This window comes from Oryx dammah, unplaced genomic scaffold (assembly GCF_014754425.2).
Source record: "Oryx dammah isolate SB20612 unplaced genomic scaffold, SCBI_Odam_1.1 HiC_scaffold_5, whole genome shotgun sequence".
Classification (NCBI taxonomy): Eukaryota; Metazoa; Chordata; class Mammalia; order Artiodactyla; family Bovidae; genus Oryx; species Oryx dammah.
The window spans coordinates 55,994,788-56,019,363 of record NW_024070189.1 but is presented as its reverse complement, the minus strand read 5'-3'; the positions used below and the strand labels follow the sequence as shown (position 1 = coordinate 56,019,363).

The 24,576-nt window shown below is 41.1% G+C and overlaps 1 protein-coding gene across 4 annotated transcripts in view; it reads left to right on the top strand.

Annotated features, from left to right (window-relative positions):
• ARHGAP26 (Rho GTPase activating protein 26) overlaps nt 1-24,576 on the top strand; it is a 479,720-nt gene that overhangs the window by 294,743 nt on the left and 160,401 nt on the right. For all 4 annotated transcript variants that reach the window (XM_040239820.1, XM_040239819.1, XM_040239822.1 and 1 more), the window contains exons 15-17: nt 12,465-12,552; nt 14,208-14,266; nt 15,805-15,910. In XM_040239820.1, coding sequence (XP_040095754.1) covers nt 12,465-12,552; nt 14,208-14,266; nt 15,805-15,910 — 253 coding nt within the window. The remainder of the gene's footprint in view (nt 1-12,464; nt 12,553-14,207; nt 14,267-15,804; nt 15,911-24,576) is intronic.

The window sequence follows — 24,576 nt, the reverse complement described above, 5'->3', positions numbered from 1 at the left end:
CTGTGTGTTGATTTTATATCCTGCAATTTTACTATATTCATTGATTAGTTCTAGTAATTTTCTGGTGGAGTCTTTAGGGTTTTCTATGTAGAGGATCATGTCATCTGCAAACAGTGAGAGTTTTACTTCTTCTTTTCCAATTTGGATTCCTTTTATTTCTTTTTTGTTCTGATTGCTGTGGCCAAAACTTCCAGAACTATGTTGAATAGTAGCGGTGAAAGTGGGCACGATTGTCTTGTTCCTGACTTTAGGGGAAATGCTTTCAATGTTTCACCTTTGAGGATAATGTTTGCTGTGGGTTTGTCATATATCACTTTTATTATGTTGAGGTATGTTCCTTCTATTCCTGCTTTCTGGAGAGTTTTTATCATAAATGGATGTTGAATTTTGTCAAAGGCTTTCTCTGCATCTATTGAGATAATCATATGGCTTTTATTTTTCAATTTGTTAATGTGGTGAATTACATTGATTGATTTGCAGATATTGAAGAATCCTTGCATCCCTGGGATAAAGCCCACTTGGTCATGGCATATGATCTTTTCAATGTGTTGTTGGATTCTGATTGCTAGAATTTTGTTAAGGATGTTTGCATCTATGTTCATCAGTGATATTGGCCTTTAGTTTTCTTTCTTTGTGGCATCTTTGTCAAGTTTTGGTATTAGGGTGATGGTGGCCTCATAGAATGAGTGTGGAAGTTTACCTTCCTCTGCAATTTTCTGGAAGAGTTTGAGTAGGATAGGTGTTAGCTCTTCTCTAAATTTTTGGTAGAATTCAGCTGTGAAGCCATCTGGATCTGGGCTTTGGTTTGCTGGAAGATTTCTGATAACAGTTTCAATTTCTGTGCTTGTGATGGGTCTGTTAAGATTTTCTATTTCTTCCTGGTTCAGTTTTGGAAAGTTGTACTTTTCTAAGAATTTGTCCATTTCTTCCACGTTGTCCATTTTATTGGCATATAATTGCCGATAGTAGTCTCTTATGATCCTTTGTATTTCTGTGTTGTCTGTTGTGATCTCTCCATTTTCATTTCTAATTTTATTGATTTGACTTTTTCCCTTTGTTCCTTGATGAGTCTGTTTGTCAATTTTATTTATCCTTTTAAAGAACCAGCTTTTTGCTTTGTTGATTTTTGCTATGGTCTCTTTTGTTTCTTTTGCATTTATTTCTGGCCTAATTTTAAAGATTTCCTTCCTTCTACTAACCCTGGGGTTCTTCATTTCTTCCTTTTCTCGTTGCTTTAGGTGTAGAGTTAGGTTATTTATTTGACTTTTTTCTTGTTTCTTGAGGTATGCCTATATTGCTATGAACTTTCCCCTTAGCACTGCTTTTACAGTGTCCCACAGGTTTTGGGTTGTTGTGTTTTCATTTTCATTCGTTTCTATGCATATTTTGATTTCTTTTTTGATTTCTTCTGTGATTTGTTGGTTATTCAGCAGCGATGTTGGAATTTTTAATAGTTTTTCTCCTGTAATTGAGATCTAATCTTACTGCATTATGGTCAGAAAAGATGCTTGGAATGATTTCAATTTTTTTGAATTTAACAAGGCTAGATTTATGGCCCAGGATGTGATCTATCCTGGAGAAGGTTCTGTGTGCGCTTGAGAAAAAGGTGAAATTCATTGTTTTGGGGTGAAATGTCCTATAGATATCAATTAGGTGTAACTGGTCTATTGTATCATTTAAAGTTTGTGTTTCTTTGTTAATTTTCTGTTTAGTTGATCTATCCATAGGTACGAGTGGGGTATTAAAGTCTCCCACTATTATTGTGTTATTGTTAATTTCCCCTTTCATACTTGTTAGCATTTGTCCTACATATTGCAGTGCTCCTATGTTGGGTGCATATATATTTATAATTGTTATATCTTCTTCTTGGATTGGTCCTTTGATCATTATATAGTGTCCTTCTTTGTCTCTTTTCACAGCCTTTGTTTTAAAGTCTATTTTATCTGATATGAGTATTGCTACTCCTGCTTTCTTTTGGTCTCTATTTGCATGGAACATCTTTTTCCAGCCCTTCACTTTCAGTCTGTATGTGTTTCCTGTTTCAAGGTGGGTCTCTTGCAGACAACATATATAGGGCTCTTGTTTTTGTATCCATTCAGCCAGTCTTTGTCTTTTGGTTGGTGCATTCAACCCATTTACGTTTAAGGTAATTATTGATAAGTATGATCCGGTTGCCATTTACTTTATTGTTTTGGGTTCGAGTTTATACACCCTTTTTGTGTTTCCTGTCTAGAGAATATCCTTTAGCATTTGTTGGAGAGCTGGTTTGGTGGTGCTGAATTCTCTCAGCTTTTGCTTGTCTGTAAAGCTTTTGATTTCTCCTTCATATCTGAATGAGATCCTTGCTGGGTACAGTAATCTGGGCTGTAGGTTATTTTCTTTCATCACTTTAAGTATGTCTTGCCATTCCTTCCTGGCCTGAAGAGTTTCTATTGAAAGATCAGCTGTTATCCTTATGGGAATTCCCTTGTGTGTTATTTGTTGTTTTTCCCTTGCTGCTTTTAATATTTGTTCTTTGTGTTTGATCTGTTAATTTGATTAATATGTGTCTTGGGGTGTTTCGCCTTGGGTTTATCCTGTTTGGGACTCTCTGGGTTTCTTGGACTTGGGTGATTATTTCCTCCCCCATTTTAGGGAAGTTTTCAACTTCTGGGACTCCTATGATTCGAATGTTGGAGCGTTTAATGTTGTCCTGGAGGTCTCGGAGATTGTCCTCATTTCTTTTAATTCATTTTTCTTTTTTCCTCTCTGATTCATTTATTTCTATCATTCTATCTTCTACTTCACTAATCCTATCTTCTGCCTCCGTTATTCTGCTATTTGTTGCCTCCAGAGTGTTTTTGATCTCATTTATTGCATTATTCATTACATATTGACTCTTTTTTATTTCTTCTAGATCCTTGTTAAACCTTTCTCAATCCTTGTCTCCAGGCTATTTATCTGTAATTCTATTTTGTTTTCAAGATTTTGGATCATTTTCACTATCATTATTCGGAATTCTTTATCAGGTAGATTCCTTATCTCTTCCTCTTTTGTTTGGTTTAGTGGGCATTTATCCTGTTCCTTTACCTGCTGGGTATTCCTCTGTCACTTCATCTTGTTTATATTGCTGAGTTTGGGGTGGCCTTTCTGTATTCTGGCAGTTTGTGGAGTTCTTTTTATTGTGGAGTTTCCTTGCTGTGAGTGGGGTTGTATCAGTGGCTTGTCAAGGTTTCTTGGTTAGGGAAGCTTGTGTGGGTGTTCTGGTGGGTGGAACTGGATTTCTTCTCTCTGGAATGCAATGAAGCGTCCAGTAACGAGTTATGAGATGTCATTGGTTTTCGAGTAACTGGGCAGCCTGTGTATTGAAGCTCAGGGCTGTGTTCCTTTGTTGCTGGAGAATTTGCATGATATGTTTTGCTCTGGAACTTGTTGGCCCTTCGGTGGTGCTTGGTTTCAGTGTAGGTATGGAGGCGTTGATGAGCTCCTATCAATTAATGTTCCCTGGAGTCAAGAGTTCTCTGATGTTCTCAGGATTTGGACTTAGGCCTCCTGCTTCTGGTTTTCAGTCTTACTTTTACAGTAGTCTCAAGACTTCTTCTATACAGCACCACTGATAAAACATCTAGGTTAAAGATGAAAAGTTTCTCCACAGTGAGGGACACCCAGAGAGGTTCACAGAGTTACATGAAGAAGAGAAGAGGGAGGAGGGACTCAGAGGTGACCCAAATGAGATGAGGTGGAATCATAATAGGAGAGAGCAAGCTAGCCAGTAATCACTTTCTTATGTGCACTCCACAGTCTGGACCGCTCAGAGATGTTCAGGGAGTTATACAGAGAAGAGAAGAGGGAGGAAGGAGACAGAGGTGGCCAGGAGGATAAAAGGGGGGAATGAAAAGGAGAGAGACAGATCCAGCCAGTAATCAGTCCCTAAGTGTTCTCCACCATCTGTAACAGAGATTCACAGAGTTGGGTAGAGAAGAGAAGGGAGAGGGAGGAGACAGAGGCAACCTGGTTGAGAAAAAGGAGGATCCAAAGGGGTAGAGAGCAGTCAAGCCAGTAATCTCACTCCCAAGTAAAAATGGGTACTGAAGATTGCATTCTTAAAGGTACAAGATTGATAGCAAATACCAAAAAGCAAAGATTAAAAGTCTAGAGTAGAGGTTGGAATTTCAAAAATACAATATTAAAGAAAAGAAGAAGAAGAAAACAAAAAGAAAGTCACAAAAATTATTAAAAATATATATATATATGAAGTTTGCTTTAAGAAATAGGGTCTCTTTTTTTGAAAAGTAATAGTAGGTTATAAAAATGAAAAAGGAGTAATAGAGGACTTAAAATTTTAAAAAGTTAAAAAGAATGATCATAAAAATAGTAAAAATATATCTAGGACTTTCTCAGGTGGTGTTGTAGGCATTGTTGGGTCAGTTCATTTTTGGATAGTTTCTTGGTCCAGCTTATATTTCTCAAGATCTATAGGCCCCTTCCTATGTAGTTGGTACTAACTACAAGGTTTTAATCTATTGCACCCGTCATTCCAAGGCGGTTCCCTCTGTTTTAGCTTCTTCTATTTGCTGGTCTCTTCAGTGTCTGATTTCCACCCTGACACAAGGCGGGCGGTGGTGGACACTTTTTTAGGCTCACTTGTTCAGTCGCACTGTGGGGAGGGAGGGATGCTACAAAAAACACTGGCGTGTGCTTGCAGTGGCCTCAGCCACACTGGGCCTGCCCCCGCTCATGGTGCCCCTGCCCTCCCTGCCCACACTGCTCAGGCTCTAGGTTGCTCTGCCAGGAACCATCTGAGGCCAGCTCTGGGCTGCATGCACTTCCCAGGTCTAAGCTGCTCAGGTTCAGGCACTCGGGTAGTCCTCAGAGGCGCAGACTTGGTTGGGCTTGCATTTTGTGCTCTTCCCAGGTCCGAGAAGCTCAGGCGATGAGGTGTTTGGCGAGTGCGGTCACTTTGACTTATCGTCTCTCCCATCCCTGCCACTCAGTTTTCTGGGTGTACAACCGCCGCACCTTCTCAGGTGGATGATGACTGTCCAGAACCCCAAGAAGTCTTAGTTAGCAAAGAAGCCTGCTTGCAGTTTGGTAGATAATGTCTCTCTGGGGCTGCAATTGCCCCCTCCCGGCTCTGGCTGCCTGTCACCGGAGGGGAATGTTTTGCAGCCGGCTAGTTCAGTTCAGTCCTTTGTTCTGTGTGCAGTGCTGGCGGTGTCTTAGGTTAGAGCTTTTCTCGTGGTAGCTATCCCACAGTCTGGTTTGCTAGCCGAAGTTAGTTTGCTCTGATTGCCCTCGGGGCATTCATGCCCAATCCTTACTCTAAGCAATGCATCCCGCGCCTCCCTGCCCAGCCCCTGCTTGCTAGTGGAGGATGCAGGCATCTGCGCTGCTTCTCTGCTGGGGGAGTTACTGTGGGGCTTGTAATCTGTGGGTTTTAATTATTTATTTATTTTTCCTCCCGGTTATATTGCCCTCTGCTTTCAAGGCTCACCACAGACTCGGCAGTGAGAGTGTTTCCTGGTGTTTGGAAACTTCTCTCTTTTTAAGACTCCCTTCCTGGGATGGAGCTCCATTCCTACCTCTTTTGTCTCTTTTTTTGTCTTTTATACTTTTTCCTACCTCCTTTTGACGACAATGGGCTGCTTTTCTGGGTACCTGATGTCCTCTGCTGGCATTCAGAAGTTGTTTTGTGGAATTTACTCAGTGTTTAAATGTTCTTTTGATGAATTTGTGGGCGAGAAAGTGTTCTCCTTGTCCTATTCCTCTGCCATCTTAGGACCGCCCCTCGAATCATAGTATATTTACATAAATGTCTTTCTCCATTCATAATAGAGAATGAATATTGTGAAAGACTCAAGGTTTCAGAAAAAGACCAAAATGCAACTAATGTTTATATGCAGGAAATTCAGACTGTATGGTAAGGGATGACATATAGATCAGTGGAACAGGCAAGAGAAGCCAGAAATAGGGTCCACATATATGGTCAATTAATTTGGATAAAGATGTCAAAGTAGTTTAGTGGGGGAAACGACAGTCCTTTCAACAAATGGTACTAATGTAATTGGACATCTATATGAGGAAAAATAAATTCAACCCTTATCTTAAACTATGTACAGAAATTGACTCAAAATAGACAAATGATCCTAAACCTAAGAGATAAAACTGTTAAACTCCAAGATTTAGGAGAGAGTCTATTTTTGCTATCTTGTTTTAGAAAAGATTTCTTGGCTAGAACACAAAAAGCAGGAACCATGAAAGAAAAATCTGATTAACTGAACCTTATCCATTTTTTTTTAAAAACCTGCTCTTTAAAATATATTAGGAAAAAGAAAAGACGAGCTACAGATCAAGGGAAAATATTTGTAAAATATATGTCTGAATAATGATTTATAGCCTGAATGTATTAAAAATAACTTGCAATTCAGTTTTTAAAATGGACACAAGATTTGAACAAATAGTTCACCAGAGAAAATATATAGATGACCAAAAAGCACATGAAAAGATGACCAACATCATTAATATTAAGGAAAATCAAATTTTAAAAATGAGTTATTTCTACATACCTAATAGAGCTAAAATTTCAAAATTAGACACATGGTTGTATCATGTGTTGACAAATATGTGAAGCAGCTAGAGTTCTCCTGTTGGCTACTGCGAATGCAAAATAGCCCAACTGTTTTGGAAACCATTTGATAGGTTTGATAAAGTTAAACATATTTACCATATGACCTACTCCTACATATTTTGACCCAGTTCTACCTCTGAGTATTTACTTAGGAGACAAAAAAGTAGTTCATAAGACCCATTGTAAGTATTTATAGCAGCGTTATTCATAACAGTCAAAACTTGAAAACAGCACAAATTCCATCAACTAGTCAGTGGATATGCTCATAAAATTGAATACTACTCACTAATAAAAGGATTGAACTACTTGTATATGCAGCAGCATGGTAAATTTCATGAGTATTATGCCATGGAAAGGGGTTGCCAGGGGCTGGAGATGGAGGGAGGGAAGTGACTGTGGAGAAAGAGGCACAAGACAGTTTGGAGAGGGTATGAGGAAAATGACTTATATCTTGATTGTGGCAGTGGTTACATGACTATATATATTTGTCAAAAATCATGGAACTGTATACTTTAAAAAGGTGAGTTATGCTTCAGTAAATTTGACTTTAAAACACACATGCAAGAGAGGAGTCTCAATTTTCCTGCTCAGACAAAAATGCAAATTAAAATAGATGAGCTGTTTTTCTTTAACCTATCAGAGTGACTAAGATCAAATTGTTTGATTCTTCATTGTTGTCAAGGAATTGAGGAGGGAGTCACACTCATTCTTAAATGTAATGATATAAACCTCTGAGAGAGAGTTGAACAGTATCTTTCAAAATTAAAAATGTGCTTTCTTTTTGACTCAGAAATTCCACTTAGAGGAATTTTTTCTGTAGGTAAGATAATCTACAAGGGAACAGTGGTTTTATATCATTGTTTACCATAGCAAAATCTAGGGAACAACCTGAATCTCTTTGAATGGGGGCACTAAGTATGGTACAGTGAAGTACTGTGAGTTAGATACATTTGTCTACTAATAGGAAACTATTTCTTAAGATATTATGAAATGAAAAAAGCAGTGCACAGAATGGCATCTAGAGTGTGCTTCCATTTGTGGTTTTAGAAAGCTGTACATAGTCATTTAACTGCTTGTTTATGTACATACTATTAGAGATCACATACACATGCACAAAACTGGTATTTTGTTTTTAATTAATTTATTTTAATTAGAAGATAATTTCTTTATAATATTGTGCTGGTTTTTTGCCATACATTGACATGAATCACCCACAGGTGCACGTGTCCCCCCAACCTGAACCCCCCTCCCACCTCCCTCCCCATCCCATCCCTCTGGGTTGTCCCAGAGCACCGACTTTGAGTGCTCTGCTTCATGCGTTGAACTTACACTGGTCATCTGTTTTACATATGGTAATATACATGTTTCAGTGCTATTCTCTCAAATCATCCCACCTTCACCTATGTGGACTATGTGGACTTCCCACATAGTCCAAAAGTCTGTTCTTTATATTTGTGTCTCTTTTGCTGCCTTGCATGTAGGATCATCATTACCCTGTCTAAATTCCATATATATGCGTTAATAAACTGTATTGGTGACAAAACTGGTATTGAGTCACCTCTAGCAGGGGACGTTTTACTTTTGGTGTATATGTATTTGTCTTGTGTGATTTTCTTTTCTTTTCTTTTTTTACCCCATGCATGTGTTACCTTCACAGTTAAAGAGAAAATATTTTAATACGCATACATTATAATGTAGCATTAGGAGATTAGTCGTGTATTGGTGACTTTCCTAATCCCTTCACCCAGAAGATCCCTAGTGACTTTGTCAACAGCACAACAGTGGATCACTGGATTTTCTGTGATCCAGTGAGACATTTCTAAGACCATTCCCTCCTTGTACCCGTCACTTTCAACCCATATCTCCTACTTTTCTGAATTCATGCAGGGAGTAGGTTGAAGAGGAAATGCCTCTACCTGTATGATGCCTTTCTGTACCTTGGACTGCTCCTCTAGCTTAGGTCAGTGTTACCAAGTCCACAATCGTCAAGCGACCTGGTGGAAAGAAATGTACTGAGTTATGAAGGAAATTGTCAATTATGTCTCTGTATCATATGCAGGTGCTGCCAGAAAGCTTCTGTAAGTGAGGGGAGCTTTGGTAGGGAGGGGAGCTTTGGCAGTACTTTCTGAAAATGGGGTAGTTTGGGAGGCTGTATTCAATTTAGTTTGGACATTAAATGAATTAAAATGAAGGTACTCAAGTTATGAACTTTGCCTCATCAGTGCTATAAAAAGCCTTTAGCCTGGCTGTAATTTGACTCTCCTCTCTGTAATGTTACACAATATTCCTATGGTTACAGAGCCTGAATAAGTGGAAGCTAATCATTAGCTTGCTAAATGTGGTTCATGGAACAGTTCACAACTCCCAGACCTGCCAACTGCTGCTTATTTAGTGTCATGCTCACTCTTCTTGGGTAGAAGTTGGTTTGTTACTCAGAAAAATGTACAGTAACATTTGTCTTGCATTCAAGAACCATGCACTGTGGCAGCTTTCCATGTGTCTTGGGGATGGGGAGGGAGGAAGGTCATGGTAAGCGAAGTTGTTTGGTACCTACACTTCCACAGGAAGAAACAAACCATTAAGGGAGTGTGAGATGGCAAAGCCAGGAAAGAATTAATGTTATGCCATTTGGAGCCAAACACTTACTAAACCAGGGCCCTGTCAGGAGAACGCACTGAGAGCAGTAGATACCAACTGGATTTGTGCCCTTACTTGGGGATTAGGGCCTAAATCCTTAAGCCACTCATGATTTTTGACCTCTTCTCACTAGGATGAAAGTAAATGAAAAATGTGTCATGCCCACCTGTGGGCATTTCCATGTGCAAGGCTGTGGGCCCTGCAGGAGGATCCTCTTTCTTCTGAGACTGTCCAGAAAGAGAGAGTCTGGTTGCTGTCTCCATTTACCTGCTACAACGTTTAGACCTCTTTGGATTGTAAAGAACAGAGAACCTGACCTTAACTGGCTTAAGCAAAAAGGGACTTTTTTGGCTTATTTGATTAAAAAGGCATGGTGATCTACAGAGGCTCAGACCATGTCATCCAGACTCTCAGCCTCTCCCTGTGGCTTTGTCTGTCAGACTATACTCTCAGGCTCCACGTGGTGGCATTCAGGGCAGCGGTATCGCCCCACCAGGTGCACAGCGAGTGCTTTTTCTTCTTTCCTAGAGAAGTCCTGGACTTCATGCTGACTGACCTGGCTTAGGTCTTAGACCATCCCTGAACCAGTCCCTGGGTTCACAGACATCTCATCCTCCCCCCGCCCCCAACCTGGAAGAGTGGGGCCTCACCTGAGCATGGGGAGTAGGTGTAAGAAAAGGGTAGCAGCCCAGCTGAAAATGAACTGAACCCTGTGCAGAAAGAAATGGCAATGGGAGCTGCGAGGCAAATCGCTAGAAGCTGGATTGTCCATTCAGTGCACTGAGAGACTCTGCTTCTGTCTTCTTATCAGTGAGAATCCAGGTTTCTGCTGGTTTCTGAAACAGTTCATGTTTCCCAACCTCTGCCTCTCCTCTTGCCTGCCTGTGTGCTGCTCAGAAAGACTACAAGAATTATCTCTTCTTTTACAGTATACATTTATCTGAAATACACACATTTGTTTGGAAGTATACACAGAGGAAATGAAGAAATGATCGGGAGTTGATATAATTATGGTGGTTGTTTTTTGCACATCTTGGTTTAGGGCAATTTAAAATATATAAGTAATGGAATCAAGTCATAGTTTTAAAAAAATTAAAAACACAATTCTGCATTCTCCAACCACACTTTTCTTTTTAGAATATTTCCTTTCAGCTTTCATTCATTTGAGTTTCTCACAAAACTTTAATTTTTTTTTTTTTTTGCTTGACATTGCATGATAATTCAGGCATTTTCCATTTTGCAATGTAGTTATCATTTTCATGTAAAGGTAGCATGCTATTCCATCAGGAATAGACCAGGATTAATTTAATCATTCTATCATTGGCTGTTTAGGTTGTTCTTTTAAATTGTATTCTGGTGTTATCAAGAGTAGTGTAGGTTGGACATTTTGAGTGTATGTAACTTTCTCATGTCTTGTCTTATTTCCTGAGGATGGGTTGTAAGAAGTGGGATTACTGTTTCAAAGTGTATAAACATTTTTAGGACTTGATATATATTGCCAAATTTCTTCTCACATCTCTTGCATTAATTCATCTGCATCCAGCAGTTTCTGAGAGGATCAGTTTCACTGCATTTTTGCCAGCAGTAGATATTTGGATTTTTAAACAGTTTTCTGATTTCGGTGTTGACCTTCTGGTGATGTCCATGTGTAGAGTCTTCTCTTGTGTTGTTGGAAGAGGGTGTTTGCTATGACCAGTGCATTTTCTTGGCAAAACTCTATTAGTCTTTGCCCTGCTTCATTCCGCATTCCAGGGCCAATTTGCCTGTTACTCCAGGTGTTTCTTGACTTCCTACTTTTGCATTCCAGTCCCCTATAATGAAAAGGATATCTTTTTTGGGTGTTAGTTCTAAAAGATCTTGCAGGTCTTCATAAAACCGTTCAACTTCAGTTTCTTCAGCGTTACTGGTTGGGGCATAGACTTGGATAACTGTGATATTGAATGGTTTGCCTTGGAGACGAACAGAGATCATTCTGTCATTTTTGAGATTCTGCTTTATTGACTATGCCAAAGCCTTTGACTGTGTGGATCACAATAAACTGGAAAATTCTGAAAGAGATGGGAATACCAGACCACCTGACCTGCCTCTTGAGAAATCTGTATGCAGGTCAGGAAGCAACAGTTAGAACTGGACATGGAACAACAGACTGGTTCCAAATAGGAAAAGGAGTACGTCAAGGCTGTATATTGTCACCCTGCTTATTTAACTTCTATGCAAAGTACATCGTGAGAAACGCTGGACTGGAAGAAACACCAGCTGGAATCAAGATTGCTGGGAGAAATATCAATCACCTCAGATATGCAGATGACACCACCCTTATGGCAGAAACTGAAGAGGAACTAAAAAGCCTCTTGACGAAAGTGAAAGAGGAGAGTGAAAAAGTTGGCTTAAAGCTCAACATTCGGAAAACGAAGATCATGGCATCCGGTCCCATTACTTCATGGGAAATAGATGGGGAAACAGTGGAAACAGTGTCAGACTTTGTTTTTTTGGGCTCCAAAATCACTGCAGATGGTGACTGCAGCCATGAAATTAAAAGACTCCTTGGAAGGAAAGTTATGACCAACCTAGATAGTATATTCAAAAGCAGAGACACTACTTTGCCAACTAAGGTCCGTCTAGTCAAGGCTGTGGTTTTTCCTGTGGTCATGTATGGATGTGAGAGTTGGACTGTGAAGAAGGCTGAGCACCGAAGAATTGATGCTTTTGAACTGTGGTGTTGGAGAAGACTCTTGAGAGTCCCTTGGACTGCAAGGAGATCCAAGCAGTCCATTCTGAAGGAGATCAGCCCTGGGATTTCTTTGGAAGGAATGATGCTAAAGCTGAAACTCCAGTACTTTGGCCACCTCATGCAAAGAGTTGACTCATTGGAAAAGACTCTGATGCTGGGAGGGATTGGGGGCAGGAGGAGAAGGGGACGGCCCAGGATGAGATGGCTGGATGGCATCACGGACTCGATGGACATGAGTCTGAGTGAACTCCGGGAGTTGGTGATGGACAGGGAGGCCTGGCGTGCTGTGATTCATGGGGTGGCAAAGAGTGACTGAGCGACTGAACTGAACTGAAACAGTTTTCTAATTCCATCAGGAAAAACTAGCTGTCATTTTTGTTTTTACTTTGGATTTCCTTGTTTAATAGGGAGGTTGAATGCTTTTATGTATGGTTGTTTTTTAGCTATATTTTCTGCTCTGTTTTACCCATTGTCTTTTCTTCTCTTTAGACCCCAAAACAGCTTCTGAAACAGAAATGGATATCTGTGCTGAGTGGGAGATAAAGACCATCACTAGTGCTTTGAAGACCTACCTAAGGTAGGGACTTTCCATTTGCAGGGCATGGTGCCAGCTTGTTATCATGCAATCAAGAAGAAAGCAGTTTTATTTTCAGCCTCCAGAGGACTGTTGGGTGGGAGTTTGAGATGTGGAAATAGCTTATGTGTGGGTGCAATTAGCTGAGCTGGTCAAACCTATTATAAATCATCCAGAGTTGATGGATTGCCGTTGTGCATTGGTGCCATGAGTGATTTAGGAAGCTTTGCTCTTTTTGAGAAGCTACTCTGATGATCAGCCTTTAACAGAACCTCAAATATGGTATTTCCTGTAATGCTTGGGTAATCAGCTAAGAAAACAAGGAATCACGTATCCCATTGTGTTGAGAATGCGTGATTACATACCCTATGTATTCCGAGAGTTCTGCACCTTGCATAGCTAGTGTATTGCTAATGTTGCTCCTTAAAAATGAGAACTTTAATGGTACTCCTTTTTAACTCCTTCTGCTTAGATGGGAAAATATGACTTTGTTGGCAAGAAGACTGCTTTTCTTATAATAATACATGTGTTACTCCTGCTGCCTCCTACCCTTCCCTTGGTTATTAAGGGAGTGGGTGATTGACTAGCTGCTCACATCTCAGTTTCCAGGTGGACTGAAAGGCATGCTAGATGTGAAGCATAGGGATGCTGTAGTTCTCCACTGTGGTCCCTCTTGAGCAGGAAAGTGGGGGTCTAGTCATAAACAAAGAGGAGAACTATAATTGTGAATTATATAAGCATTTGTCCAAGTCTGTTAAGATTTACTTGGTTCGAAAGCCACAGAAAAGGAATTGGTGATGCCGGTTTTATTGGCTGTTGGGGAATTGCTGGAAGGCTCTTGGTATCAAGAGTAAGATGTCATGTAAGTGATGACTAAGAGTTGAATCAGGAGATCCAGTGAGAATAAAATGAAATCTGAACCAAGGACCATAGATAATCTGTTGAGAAGCTTATTGTTTGGACTATGAGTAAAAATACTCAAATTTTCAGTTAAACATATTCATACACCAAATACTACCATAATAGATTACATAAACCCTAGATGCTAGAGGTTTATATTTAGTACTTATCTGTGCATCTTGGTATTAATTAGCTAATAGACAGTGTGTATAAAATATATATATTTTTTATGATAGCAAGTAAAATTTGATTATGTCATGCCTAATATTAAGGGTTGGCATACTGGAGCAATACTCCATAGTGAATTTGCTATAAAAACACCTACAAAAGTCTCTCATAATGTTTCCAGATGAAGTGATTAATAACAAGCTGCCAGGAAGACAAGAGTTTAAGACTGATGATTGCAAAAGTTGGGTTAGTTGCCTGTATTTCAGGCACATCTTAAAATGCTCTTGTTGTGGGTGAGTCATTGACTGAAAAGGAAATCTCTCAGTTGTGCTAGACTTCCACATTAGCACTTTGCTGGTTTGTGACTGTGAAACATAAGTTTTGTCTATTCTCTTAAAAAAGGAGAAAGAATGAACATTTCAGGTGAAATCTCAGGACCCTTTCAAAGGGGAAACTAAACTGAGTTGCTCTTGTTTGCCCATGATCTTTGTCTTTGAGAAATGTAACAGGGTCCGCCATCTGGAGGCTGCTGGGTAGTAAGAATAGGATTGCTTTTGTTAAACTGACTAGTGTATGTGCTTTTATTCCAGAATGCTTCCAGGACCACTCATGATGTACCAGTTTCAAAGAAGTTTCATTAAAGCAGCAAGTAAGTTTTTTATTTGCGACACTTTTAAGGGAAAGGGAATAGAAAAGTATCCCCAAATAAGTATTACCTAACATCTTGTATGCTGTGTGTAAACTACCCATATTCACACTCATAAGACTGTCACAGAATGAAAGCAAAACCAAGTCGGGTTTTGCTAAGGACCTTGTGAGCATACTGAATTTACAGTAGAGGGGAGAAGCTTCAGAAGTGAGCTGGAGGGTAGTGGTACAGGGGAAGGGGTGAGGTGAAAAAAGCAAATTTGACTTTCTAGTTTTGATTATTGGAGTTCTAACTCCTGGGGCCTTTGCCAGCCCTGGAGGTAACATTTTTCGGAATGACTCACACTTTGCCCATTACCTAAATTGAGCATGGGATGTTTCCCTGAATCCGACACCGTTTATATAACTTCTCAGTCCTCTTTTCCATCATGGTTTATATAACTTCTCTGTCCTCTTTTCCATCATGGCTGGTATTTACAGCTTCTGGTCAGTCTTCAGCTATATCATGCAAACCTGGGCATTATATTACTGGTATTAAAATACATAGGGATTAGGTGCAAGCTACCCTAAGCATACTGGAATCTTTCTACGTGGGGCAGGCCTCCTGTACGGGGAAGTAAGATTCTCTATCAGATTTAAATCTGGCACAAATCCCCACCGTGCTGTTATGTCCATAGTATGTGCTTTTCCCTGCTTCCGTTAAGCCATCTGAGTTTGTTTACACTGGTAGCTGCTACTGGCCTCATTAAAGAATACCTTGTGTCCTGGTGGCCTTATCCATGCAGAGTGGCCCCCATAAAACAGGAGAAAGACCTGGGAGAAAGCTGAAAGTAAAGATGATGTTTATGTGATTTCTTTCTCAGAGAAATTCCAAACCCATAGCAACCATTCTTTAATTAAAACTCACCTCAGAGCTATAAATAGGTGTGGTGAGTGCCATCAATCTGTTTCCCAGAGACATGACGCCACATACCCAAGTGCAACCATTAGAATGTGACAAGATCATGATTTAGGTTACAGGTTGGCAGGAACATTTCCTTATTTTACCTGCCGTTTCTTTCTTCTCCCTAGCTGGTTGTTTCATGTGATTGGAAATAACTGGACATTTCCTTTGCTGTCTTCGATGCAGTCTTGAGATGTTATTTTGATATTTGAGACCCTCGCAGTGTTGTTCAGGTTCATCACTTAATGAGTGCAGAAAGTTCCTTCCTTCCTTGAAACAAAGTTGCCACTCTAGGGAGCCAGCCACTCTCAAATTTATTCCCACTCCTGAGTGAGAAGGTTCCATTTCCTTACTGTAGATCACCATCTTGGCTTGATTTTTTGGACAGTCTTATTTTTTTCACGAACTTTGTCATGGAAAGCATTATTAAAAGCACTTCTAGATCCAGTCAGTCTAGTCATGAGTACACAGAATAGTGTCTTATCTGTGAGAAATCTTCCCTCTCTTGTGCCCCACCTTTATTTTCCTCTGCTTTTTATCTTGCAAACTGATTTAGTTGTAACTCTGATCCTGTTACCTCCCTCCTTCCTTTGCAGAGCTGGAGAACCAGGAGTCTCGGGTCTCTGAAATCCACAGCCTTGTGCATCGGCTCCCAGAGAAAAACAGGCAGATGTTACAGCTGCTCATGAACCACTTGGCAAAGTAGGTTCAAGACTGATTGCTGGTCTTTCTTCAGCCCTGGAAAGTTCTTATCTTAGCACAACAACTGATTTTGGTTCTGCTTCTGTTTCCCTTTCTCACTGTTGCGTCAGGGTTGCTGAAGGCATAGGAAAGAAACGTGTGAGATGTTAACTCCAGTGGGTCTCAGCAGCACACGCTGGGTGGGCTATGCAGAGCAGGCTGAGGAGGCGCCCATACGGCCAGGCCACTGGGCACAGTTTTGCAGGACACTTTGTGCTCTTGTGATGATCAAAGTCAAGAAGTGTGTCCTCCATGTTACCCGATCGCAAAGCAGACTTTTCAGGAGTTACATGTTCTTGTGATGATTGAGGGCAAACAGGAATATGTTACAAGTTTAGAGAACTTGGATACGAAATAAAGAGGCCTGAATTCTAAAGTTGATTCTGTTCTTAACAAGCCACTTAACTAGCCCAGGACAAGCCACTGACCTCTCAATTCCTTAGTTTCTTCATCTGTCAAAAATATGGGTAGTAGTCTCCCCCTTCTCTATAATGTCATTGAATTTAAAAGTTGCATGTATTAAAATCCTTGAAGTAGTATTAAAAATAGAGGAATTGGCAAATGCCCATTTGCCTTCTGAGGAGGTCAGTGGGGACTTGATTTTCCTGCTAGGAATACTTATAGTCTTGGAACCATTTGAAATTCTTGTGTGTTTACTGTTGCTTGACCTGTTTTGGATTGGCCTTGCTGATACCCCTTATTGTATCAGCCACTGCATATGTGTGTGTTCCAACCTTCTCTTAACTTTGATGGATGTTCTTGATTGGAGACTACAGTCTAAGAAAAGACAGACTATAACAGTTAACCTGAATTGATAAATTTGACATTCTGTGGAACTGATACATTGTAAATCCAGCCCTTATGCATGCATTCTTCTGCCATTAAGTCATGTCTTTTGGGTAAATACTTTGCTGAGGGAGATTATGATGACTTGTTTTCATATTTCTACTAGTGAAAATGGAACCTGAAAATCACCCAGTCATGTCTGACTCTTTGCAACCCCATGGACTGTAGAGTCCATGGAATTCTCTAGGCCAGATACCGGAGTGGGTAGCTGTTCCTTTTTTCAGGGGATCTTCCCAACCCAGGGATTGGACCCAGGACATTCTCACTGCAGGTGGATTCTTTTCCAGCTGAGCCACCAGGAAAACCTAAGAATACTGGAGTGGGTAGCCTATCCCTTCTCCAGCTGATATTCCTGACCCAGAAATTGAACTGGGGTCTCCTGCATTGCAGGCGGATTCTTTACCAGCTGAGCTACCAGGAAGCTCTATATTTCTACTGAGCACTTGATTTTGGAGATAGAGTATAGATGTTACCATAAAATTTATTCAGATGTTAATGATGAATAAACATAGAGTGGTTTGCATGCTGCTAAGAAGCAATCAGCCAGAGTCAAGGGTTGCTGTATTCTGGGTCACATTTTTTTTTCTTGCCATACCACGTCAAACTTGTATGTTCAAAACCAATTAAGCATAACCGAGAACAGGGGAATGCCCCCCCGCCACCCCGATGTCAAAGAATCTTTATAGTGTGTTGAAAATAATGAGAACTGGGCTTTAAAAAGTAGTTCCAGATTCTCTGAGATGACTTTGTGGTGCCTGTTCCACATAACCCAGTCAGGCATTTGTGAAACGGAAAAGCTGGTTTAGATGTCAGTGTTCTTGCCTGGAGAATCCCAGGGATGGCGGAGCCTGGTGGGCTGTTTTCTGTGGGGTTGCACAGAGTCGGACACGACTGAAGCGACTTAGCAGCAGCAGCAGCAGACACTTGAATGGCCTGCACCAGAACAGAGAAAGTTCTAGGTACACCCTCTGGCCAAGTATGTGTGGTGTTGCTCGTTTGTGACTGCTTTATGGCCACTGAGTGTTAGAAGGCCTCCATACCTGCTGGGAGCAGCTGGAGAAAGGATAGGAAGCAGCTAAAAGAAGTTAGGCATTTCAAGCCTGTGCAGTTGTGATGAGAGTTTAATTAGACTGAGAGACCAAGAGTCAGTGGTGATCCAGCGGAGCCAGAACTGAATCTTCCCATTTTTAAAAGGCCCTGAGGATTGTTAGAGATCCTCAAAGGAAAATAAATAGAAATTAAAAAAATCCGAAACCCTCAAGGTGGGTATTGAATCATTGAGGTTATTCATCTCTGGTGGGTGCTTCACTTTGTCCCTCTGGTTCCACCCTCTTCTCTTCCCACCCCATGAAGTTCAGTCTTTGTCCCTAAGCCAAGGAGAAGTACAGCTGGAATGTGTGTGTTCAAGTTGTAACCTTAACTTTCTGCCTTCTAACAAATTTAAACCAATTTTGTTGCTGGAGTTATTTATTTTATAGCATTTCTGGAGCACTTTGTATTATCTTTGATACTTAACAATGATTTTTTTTTTGGTCCTGTGAGGTTCTATGGCAGTTCTTTGTCATACAATCATTAAGAAATCTACATCTAGACCTGCCCTCATGGTTGTAAGTGGGAGTTGGTTAGAGCTGGTGGTAGGACACACATGCTCCTGTTCTCAGTGTGCTGTGTTCTTGGTCGCCGGCAGCTCTAGATTTAAAATCTCTTGTGGAGAAGAGTAGATGGTGCTACTCATCTGCCTGCCAGTGCAGGAGACATAAGAGATGTGGGTTTGATCCCTAGGCTGGGAAGATACCCTGGAGAAGGGCATGGCAGCCCTCTCTGGTGTTCTTACCTGGAGAGTCCCATGGACAGAGGAGCGTAGTGGGCTATAGTCCATAGGTCGCAAAATGTTGGATACGACTGAAGCGACTTAGCCTGCATGCATGCTGAATCCAGTAAGGAGTATTTATTTAGGTTTGAAGAAATCTTTTGGCACCCAGAGGAGGTCTAAGATTCCACATAAATTATCTATTCTCACTTACAACAGTGTCCTATTTTAAAATATAACAAGGGAAACTTAACTTGGGACAAGAGGTTTGTCTGTTTGATTCCTGTTTTCTCAGGTTCAGACTTATCCGAGGATATGCCTGAGCTATTGTTCCTCTGGTCCACTTACTTAACAAGTCAGTTTCCTTTCTAAGTTTTAGTTTCGGGGTTGGTTCTGCTGGAAAACCTGGTGTTTACGTCTCTCATTACCTACTCTGTTTGCCCTGTATGTCCCATGCGTCTGGTTCAAAGGGAAGATATTTTGTGTACTTTTTAAAGCACTCTTGAAACACTTTAAAAAATTGATTTCCTTTAGCTGTGGAGGAAGAGTTAAGACATTTTGTATTTAATCCCAACTAGAAATGCATTGGGGGGTGGGGGGTGGGGAGAAAGTCTTGGAAGGAAGAAAAGAAACTCCAAACCTCCATGCAAATGATTGCCAGGGTTCATCCAAATCACAGACCTCTTGGGTCAGTTTCAGACCTCAGAGGGAACCTAAAAATTATAGGCAGCTCTGCACATATTTTTGTTGTTCCAGCTTAAATCTACTGTAAAAATTAGATGTTTTCTATTTGGAACGTGGAATAAAGCATACAGTCTGGAGTCATGTGCTTCAAAGCACAGTTACACTCACCTGGGGAGCATGTTTACATGGACAGTGCTGGGCCCCACCCTTAGTCTTTTAAATTGGACTCTGCCTGGGAATCTGCATTTCTGATTAACTTCCCAGGTAAACCAGATGCAATCTTTTGAGAATCACTGGGCTCGAGAATGGCCATATAAAGCAGTTTTCTAGGAGGGATAAATAATTTTGGGAGGAATGGATTGGAATTTAGGAGGCTATTAGAAATAAAGAAGAAGAAACTCAAAGCAACAAGTTCAAAAAGTAGATTTTACTTGCATAATGTAATTACAAAAAAAAAATTCAATTTTGATTTCCCGTGTCTCTACAATTCTCCTTTCAGTAAATTGGGTGTTCAGCAAATGATTTTGTTCTAAAGTCACGCACAAAGAATTTTTAATAATAAAGAAAATCGCCCCCAACTGGCTGTTGCACCTTGTGGAAATCTTTTAACCTCTTTAAGCCTGGTTTCCTGACTTCCCCTTCCAATCATGTGAGTCTCTGTTTTCATCAGGTAGGAAGGGGGCAAAAAACAAAACAAAACAAAAAACCAGTCTTATAAATGTAGAAGGAAATAAGATTAGATGAGTAATAAAGACTAATTTCATGGTCATTCCCTGATGTTTACATATTATTATGATTCCAAGTATGTTGAATATCCCCACACATACCATTCACAGTGGCTCACTGGAACTTTATTACAGTGTTTATGCTGCATGGGAGGTTTCCAGAGCGCTCTCCTTACATCCAGAGTGGCTATTAACAATACCTTTTCACAGCTGGTTTTCCCAAAACACTTACTGAGACATAAATCTTAGTCTGTTTTCTTTTTTGAAGCAACTATTCCTTCGTTCCTAGGGTGTTTTCAGGGAGCCCTTTTCTTGCTTCTCCAAAGAAGTACTGTATCATTTGAGATGCTTTGGGCTGCAAGAAACAGAAAATCCAGTTTACAGTGGCTTATACAATACAAGGGAATCTATTGTCTCATTACACAAAATAAGTCCAGAGGGTTGGTTAATTTCTTGGCTCATGAAGTGCTTGCATTATTTCCATGGCCCTGGTCACAGCCAACTTTACTGTGTTGGCTAGCCCCTCTCAAGATCATTAAGATGTTACATTGCACTTTTGCATATGAGTATGAGTGGTTGTCCAGAGGCAGAAAGGCGTTGCAGTTGACCTCTGAACAACATGGGTTTGAACTGTGTCGGTTCATTTATATATGAATTTTTTTTTTTTACTAAATATGCACTATTTATATGCATAATGCAGTATGGTTGAATGCATGGAATATTGTGAGGCAGATGCTTGGCATACAAGTGAGACTTCGTCAAAATATGTAGACTCCATTGCCACAAGTTATCAAGGGTTGACCATCTAGTGTGAGTACCTCGAGGCATCCCTGCAAGTTATCAAGGATTTATTTACTTTCCTTAATCTACATGCAGAGTGAGTTGGGTTTCTATAAAGATCAGTCAGTTCAGTTCAGTTCAGTCGCTCAGTCATGTCCGACTCTTTGCCACCCCATGAATCACAGCACACCAGGCTTCCTTGTCCATCACCAACTCCCGGAGTTCACTCAGATTCACGTCCATCGAGTCAGTGATGCCATCCAGCCATCTCATCATCTGTCATCCACTTCTCCTCCTGCCCCCAATCCCTCCCAGCATCAGAGTCTTTTCCAATGAGTCAACTCTTCGCATGAGGTGGCCAAAGTACTGGAGTTTCAGCTTTAGCATCATTCCTTCCAAAGAAATCCCAGGGCTGATCTCCTTCAGAATGGACTAGTTGGATCTCCTTGCAGTCCAAGGGACTCTCAAGAGTCTTCTCCAACACCACAGTTCAAAAGCATCAATTCTTCGGTGCTCAGCCTTCTTCACAGTCCAACTCTCACATCCATACATGACCATAGGAAAAACCATAGCCCTGACTAGACGGACCTTAGTCAGCTAAGTAATGTCTCTGCTTTTGAATATGCTATCTAGGTTGATCATAACTTTTCTTCCAAGGAGTAAGCGTCTTTTAATTTCATGGCTGCAGTCACCATCTGCCGTGATTTTGGAGCCCCCCAAAATAAAGTGTGACACTGTTTCCACTGTTTCCCCATCTATTTCCCATGAAGTAATGGGACCGGATGCCATGATCTTCGTTTTCCGAATGTTGAGCTTTAAGCCAACTTTTTCACTCTCTTCTTTCACTTTCATCAAGCGGCTTTTTAGTTCTTCTTCACTTTCTGCCATAAGGGTGGTGTCATCTGCATATCTGAGGTGATTGGTATTTCTCCCAGCAATCTGGATTCCAGCTTGTGTTTCTCCCAGTCCAGCGTTTCTCATGATGTACTCTGGATATAAGTTAAATAAGCAGGGTGACAACATACAGCCTTGACGTATTCCTTTTCCTATTTGGAACCAGTCTGTTGTTCCATGTCCAGTTCTAACTGTTGTTTCCTGACCTGCATACAGATTTCTCAAGAGGCAGGTCAGGTGGTCTGGTATTCCCATCTCTTTCAGAATTTTCCACAGTTTATTGTGACCCACACAGTCAAAGGCTTTGGCATAGTCAATAAAGCAGAAATAAATGTTTTTCTGGAACTCTCTTGTTTCTTCGATGATCCAATAGATGTTGGCAATTTGATCTCTGGTTCCTCTGCCTTTTCTAAAACCAGCTTGAACATCTGGAAGTTCACAGTTCACGTATTGCTGAAGCCTGGCTTGGAGAATTTTGAGCATTACTTTACTAGCATGTGAGATGAGTGCAATTGTGCGGTAGTTTGAGCATTCTTTGGCATTGCCTTTCTTTGGGATTGGAATGAAAACTGACCTTTTCCAGTCCTGTGGCCACTGCTGAGTTTTCCAAATTTGCTGGCATGTTGAGTGCAGCACCTTCACAGCATCATCTTTCAGGATTTGAAACAGCTCAACTGGAATTCCATCACCTCCACTAGCTTTGTTCATAGTGATGTTTTCTAAGGCTCACTTGACTTTGCATTCCAGGATGTCTGGCTCTGGATGAGTGATCACACCATCATGATTATCTGGGTTGTGAAGATCTTTTTTCTATAGTTCTTCTGTGTATTCTTGCCACCTCTTCTTACTATCTTCTGCTTCTGTTAGGTCCATACCATTTCTGTCCTTTATTGAACCCATCTTTGCATGAAATGTTCCCTTGGTATCTCTAATTTTCTTGAAGAGATCTCTAGTCTTTCCCATTCTGTTCTTTTCCTCTATTTCTTTGCATTGATCGCTGAAGAAGGTTTTCTTATCTCTTCTTGCTATTCTTTGGAACTCTGCATTCAGATGCTTATATCTCTCCTTTTCTCCTTTGCTTTTTGCCTCTCTTCTTTTCACAGCTATTTGTAAGCCATTCCCAGACAGCCATTTTGCTTTTTTGCATTTCTTTTCCATGGGGATGGTCTTGATCCCTGTCTCCTGTACAGTGTCACGAACCTCATTCCACAGTTCATCAGGCACTCTTAGCTATCAGATCTAGTCCCTTAAATCTATTTCTCACTTCCACTGTATAATCATAAGGGATTTGATTTAGGTCATACCTGAATGGTCTAGCGGTTTTCCCTACTTTCTTCAATTTAAGTCTGAATTTGGCAATAAAGAGTTCATGATCTGAGCCACAGTCAGCTCCTGGTCTTGTTTTTGTTGACTGTATAGAGCTTCTCCATCTTTGGCTGCAAAGAATATAATCAATCTGATTTCGGTGTTGACCATCTGGTGATGCCCATGTGTAGAGTCTTCTCTTGTGTTGGAAGAGGGTGTTTGCTATGACCAGTGCATTTTCTTGGCAAAACTCTATTAGTCTTTGCCCTGCTTCATTCCGCATTCCAAGGCCAAATTTGCCTGTTACTCCAGGTGTTTCTTGACTTCCTACTTTTTGCATTCCAGTCCCCTATAATGAAAAGGACATCTTTTTTGGGTGTTAGTTCTAAAAGGTGTTGTAGACCTTCATAGAACTGTTCAACTTCAGCTTCTTCAGCGTTACTGGTTGGGGTATAGACTTGGATTACCGTGATGTTGAATGGTTTGCCTTGGAGACGAACAGAGATCATTCTGTCGTTTTTGAGATTGCATCCAAGTACTGCATTTCGGACTCTTTTGTTGACCATGATGGCTACTCCATTTCTTCTGAGCGATTCCTGCCCGCAGGAGTAGATATAATGGTCATCTGAGTTAAATTCACTCATTCCAGTCCATTTTAGCTCACTGATTCCTAGAATGTCAACGTTCACTGTTGCCATCTTTTATTTGACCACTTCTAATTTGCCTTGATTCATGGGCCTGACATTGCAGGTTCCTATGCAATATTGCTCTTTACAGCATTGGACCTTGCTTCTATCACCAGTCACATCCATAGGTGGGTATTATTTTTGCTTTGGCTCCATCTCTTCATTCTTTCTGGAGTTATTTCTCCACTGATGTCTAGTAGCGTGTTGGGCACCTACTGACCTCGGGAGTTCCTTTTTCAGTATCCTATCATTTTGCCTTTTCATACTGTTCATGGGGTTCTCAAGGCAAGAATACTGAAGTGGTTTGCCATTCCCTTCTCCAGTGGACCACATTCTGTCAGACCTCTCCACCATGACCCACCCGTCTTGGGTTGCCCCGCGGGCATGGCTTAGTTTCATTGAGTTAGACAAGGCTGTGGTCGTAGTGTGATTAGATTGACTAGTTTTCTGTGAGTATGGTTTCATTGTGTCTCCCCTTTGATGCCCTCTTGCAACACCTACCATCTTACTTGGGTTTCTCTTACCTTGGGCATGGGATATCTCTTCATGGCTGCTCCAGCAAAGTGCAGCCGCTGCTCCTTACCTTGGACGAAGGGTATCTCCTCGCCACCACCCTTGCTGACCTTCAATGTGGGATAGCTCCTGTAGGTCCTCCTGCGCCTGCGCAGCCACCGCTCCTTGGATGTGGAGTTGCTCCTCCTGGCCGCCGCCCCTGGCCTCTGGCGTGGGGTGGCTCCTCCCGGCCGCCGCCCCTGACCTCGGATGCAAGGTAGCTCCTCTCGGACGTTCCTGCGCCGTTGCAGCCTGGCACTCTCGGCTGCTGCCCCTGACCTTGGACGTGGGGTAACTCCTCTTGGCTGCCGCCCTTCGGGCATGGGGTCCTCATGGCTTCTGCCC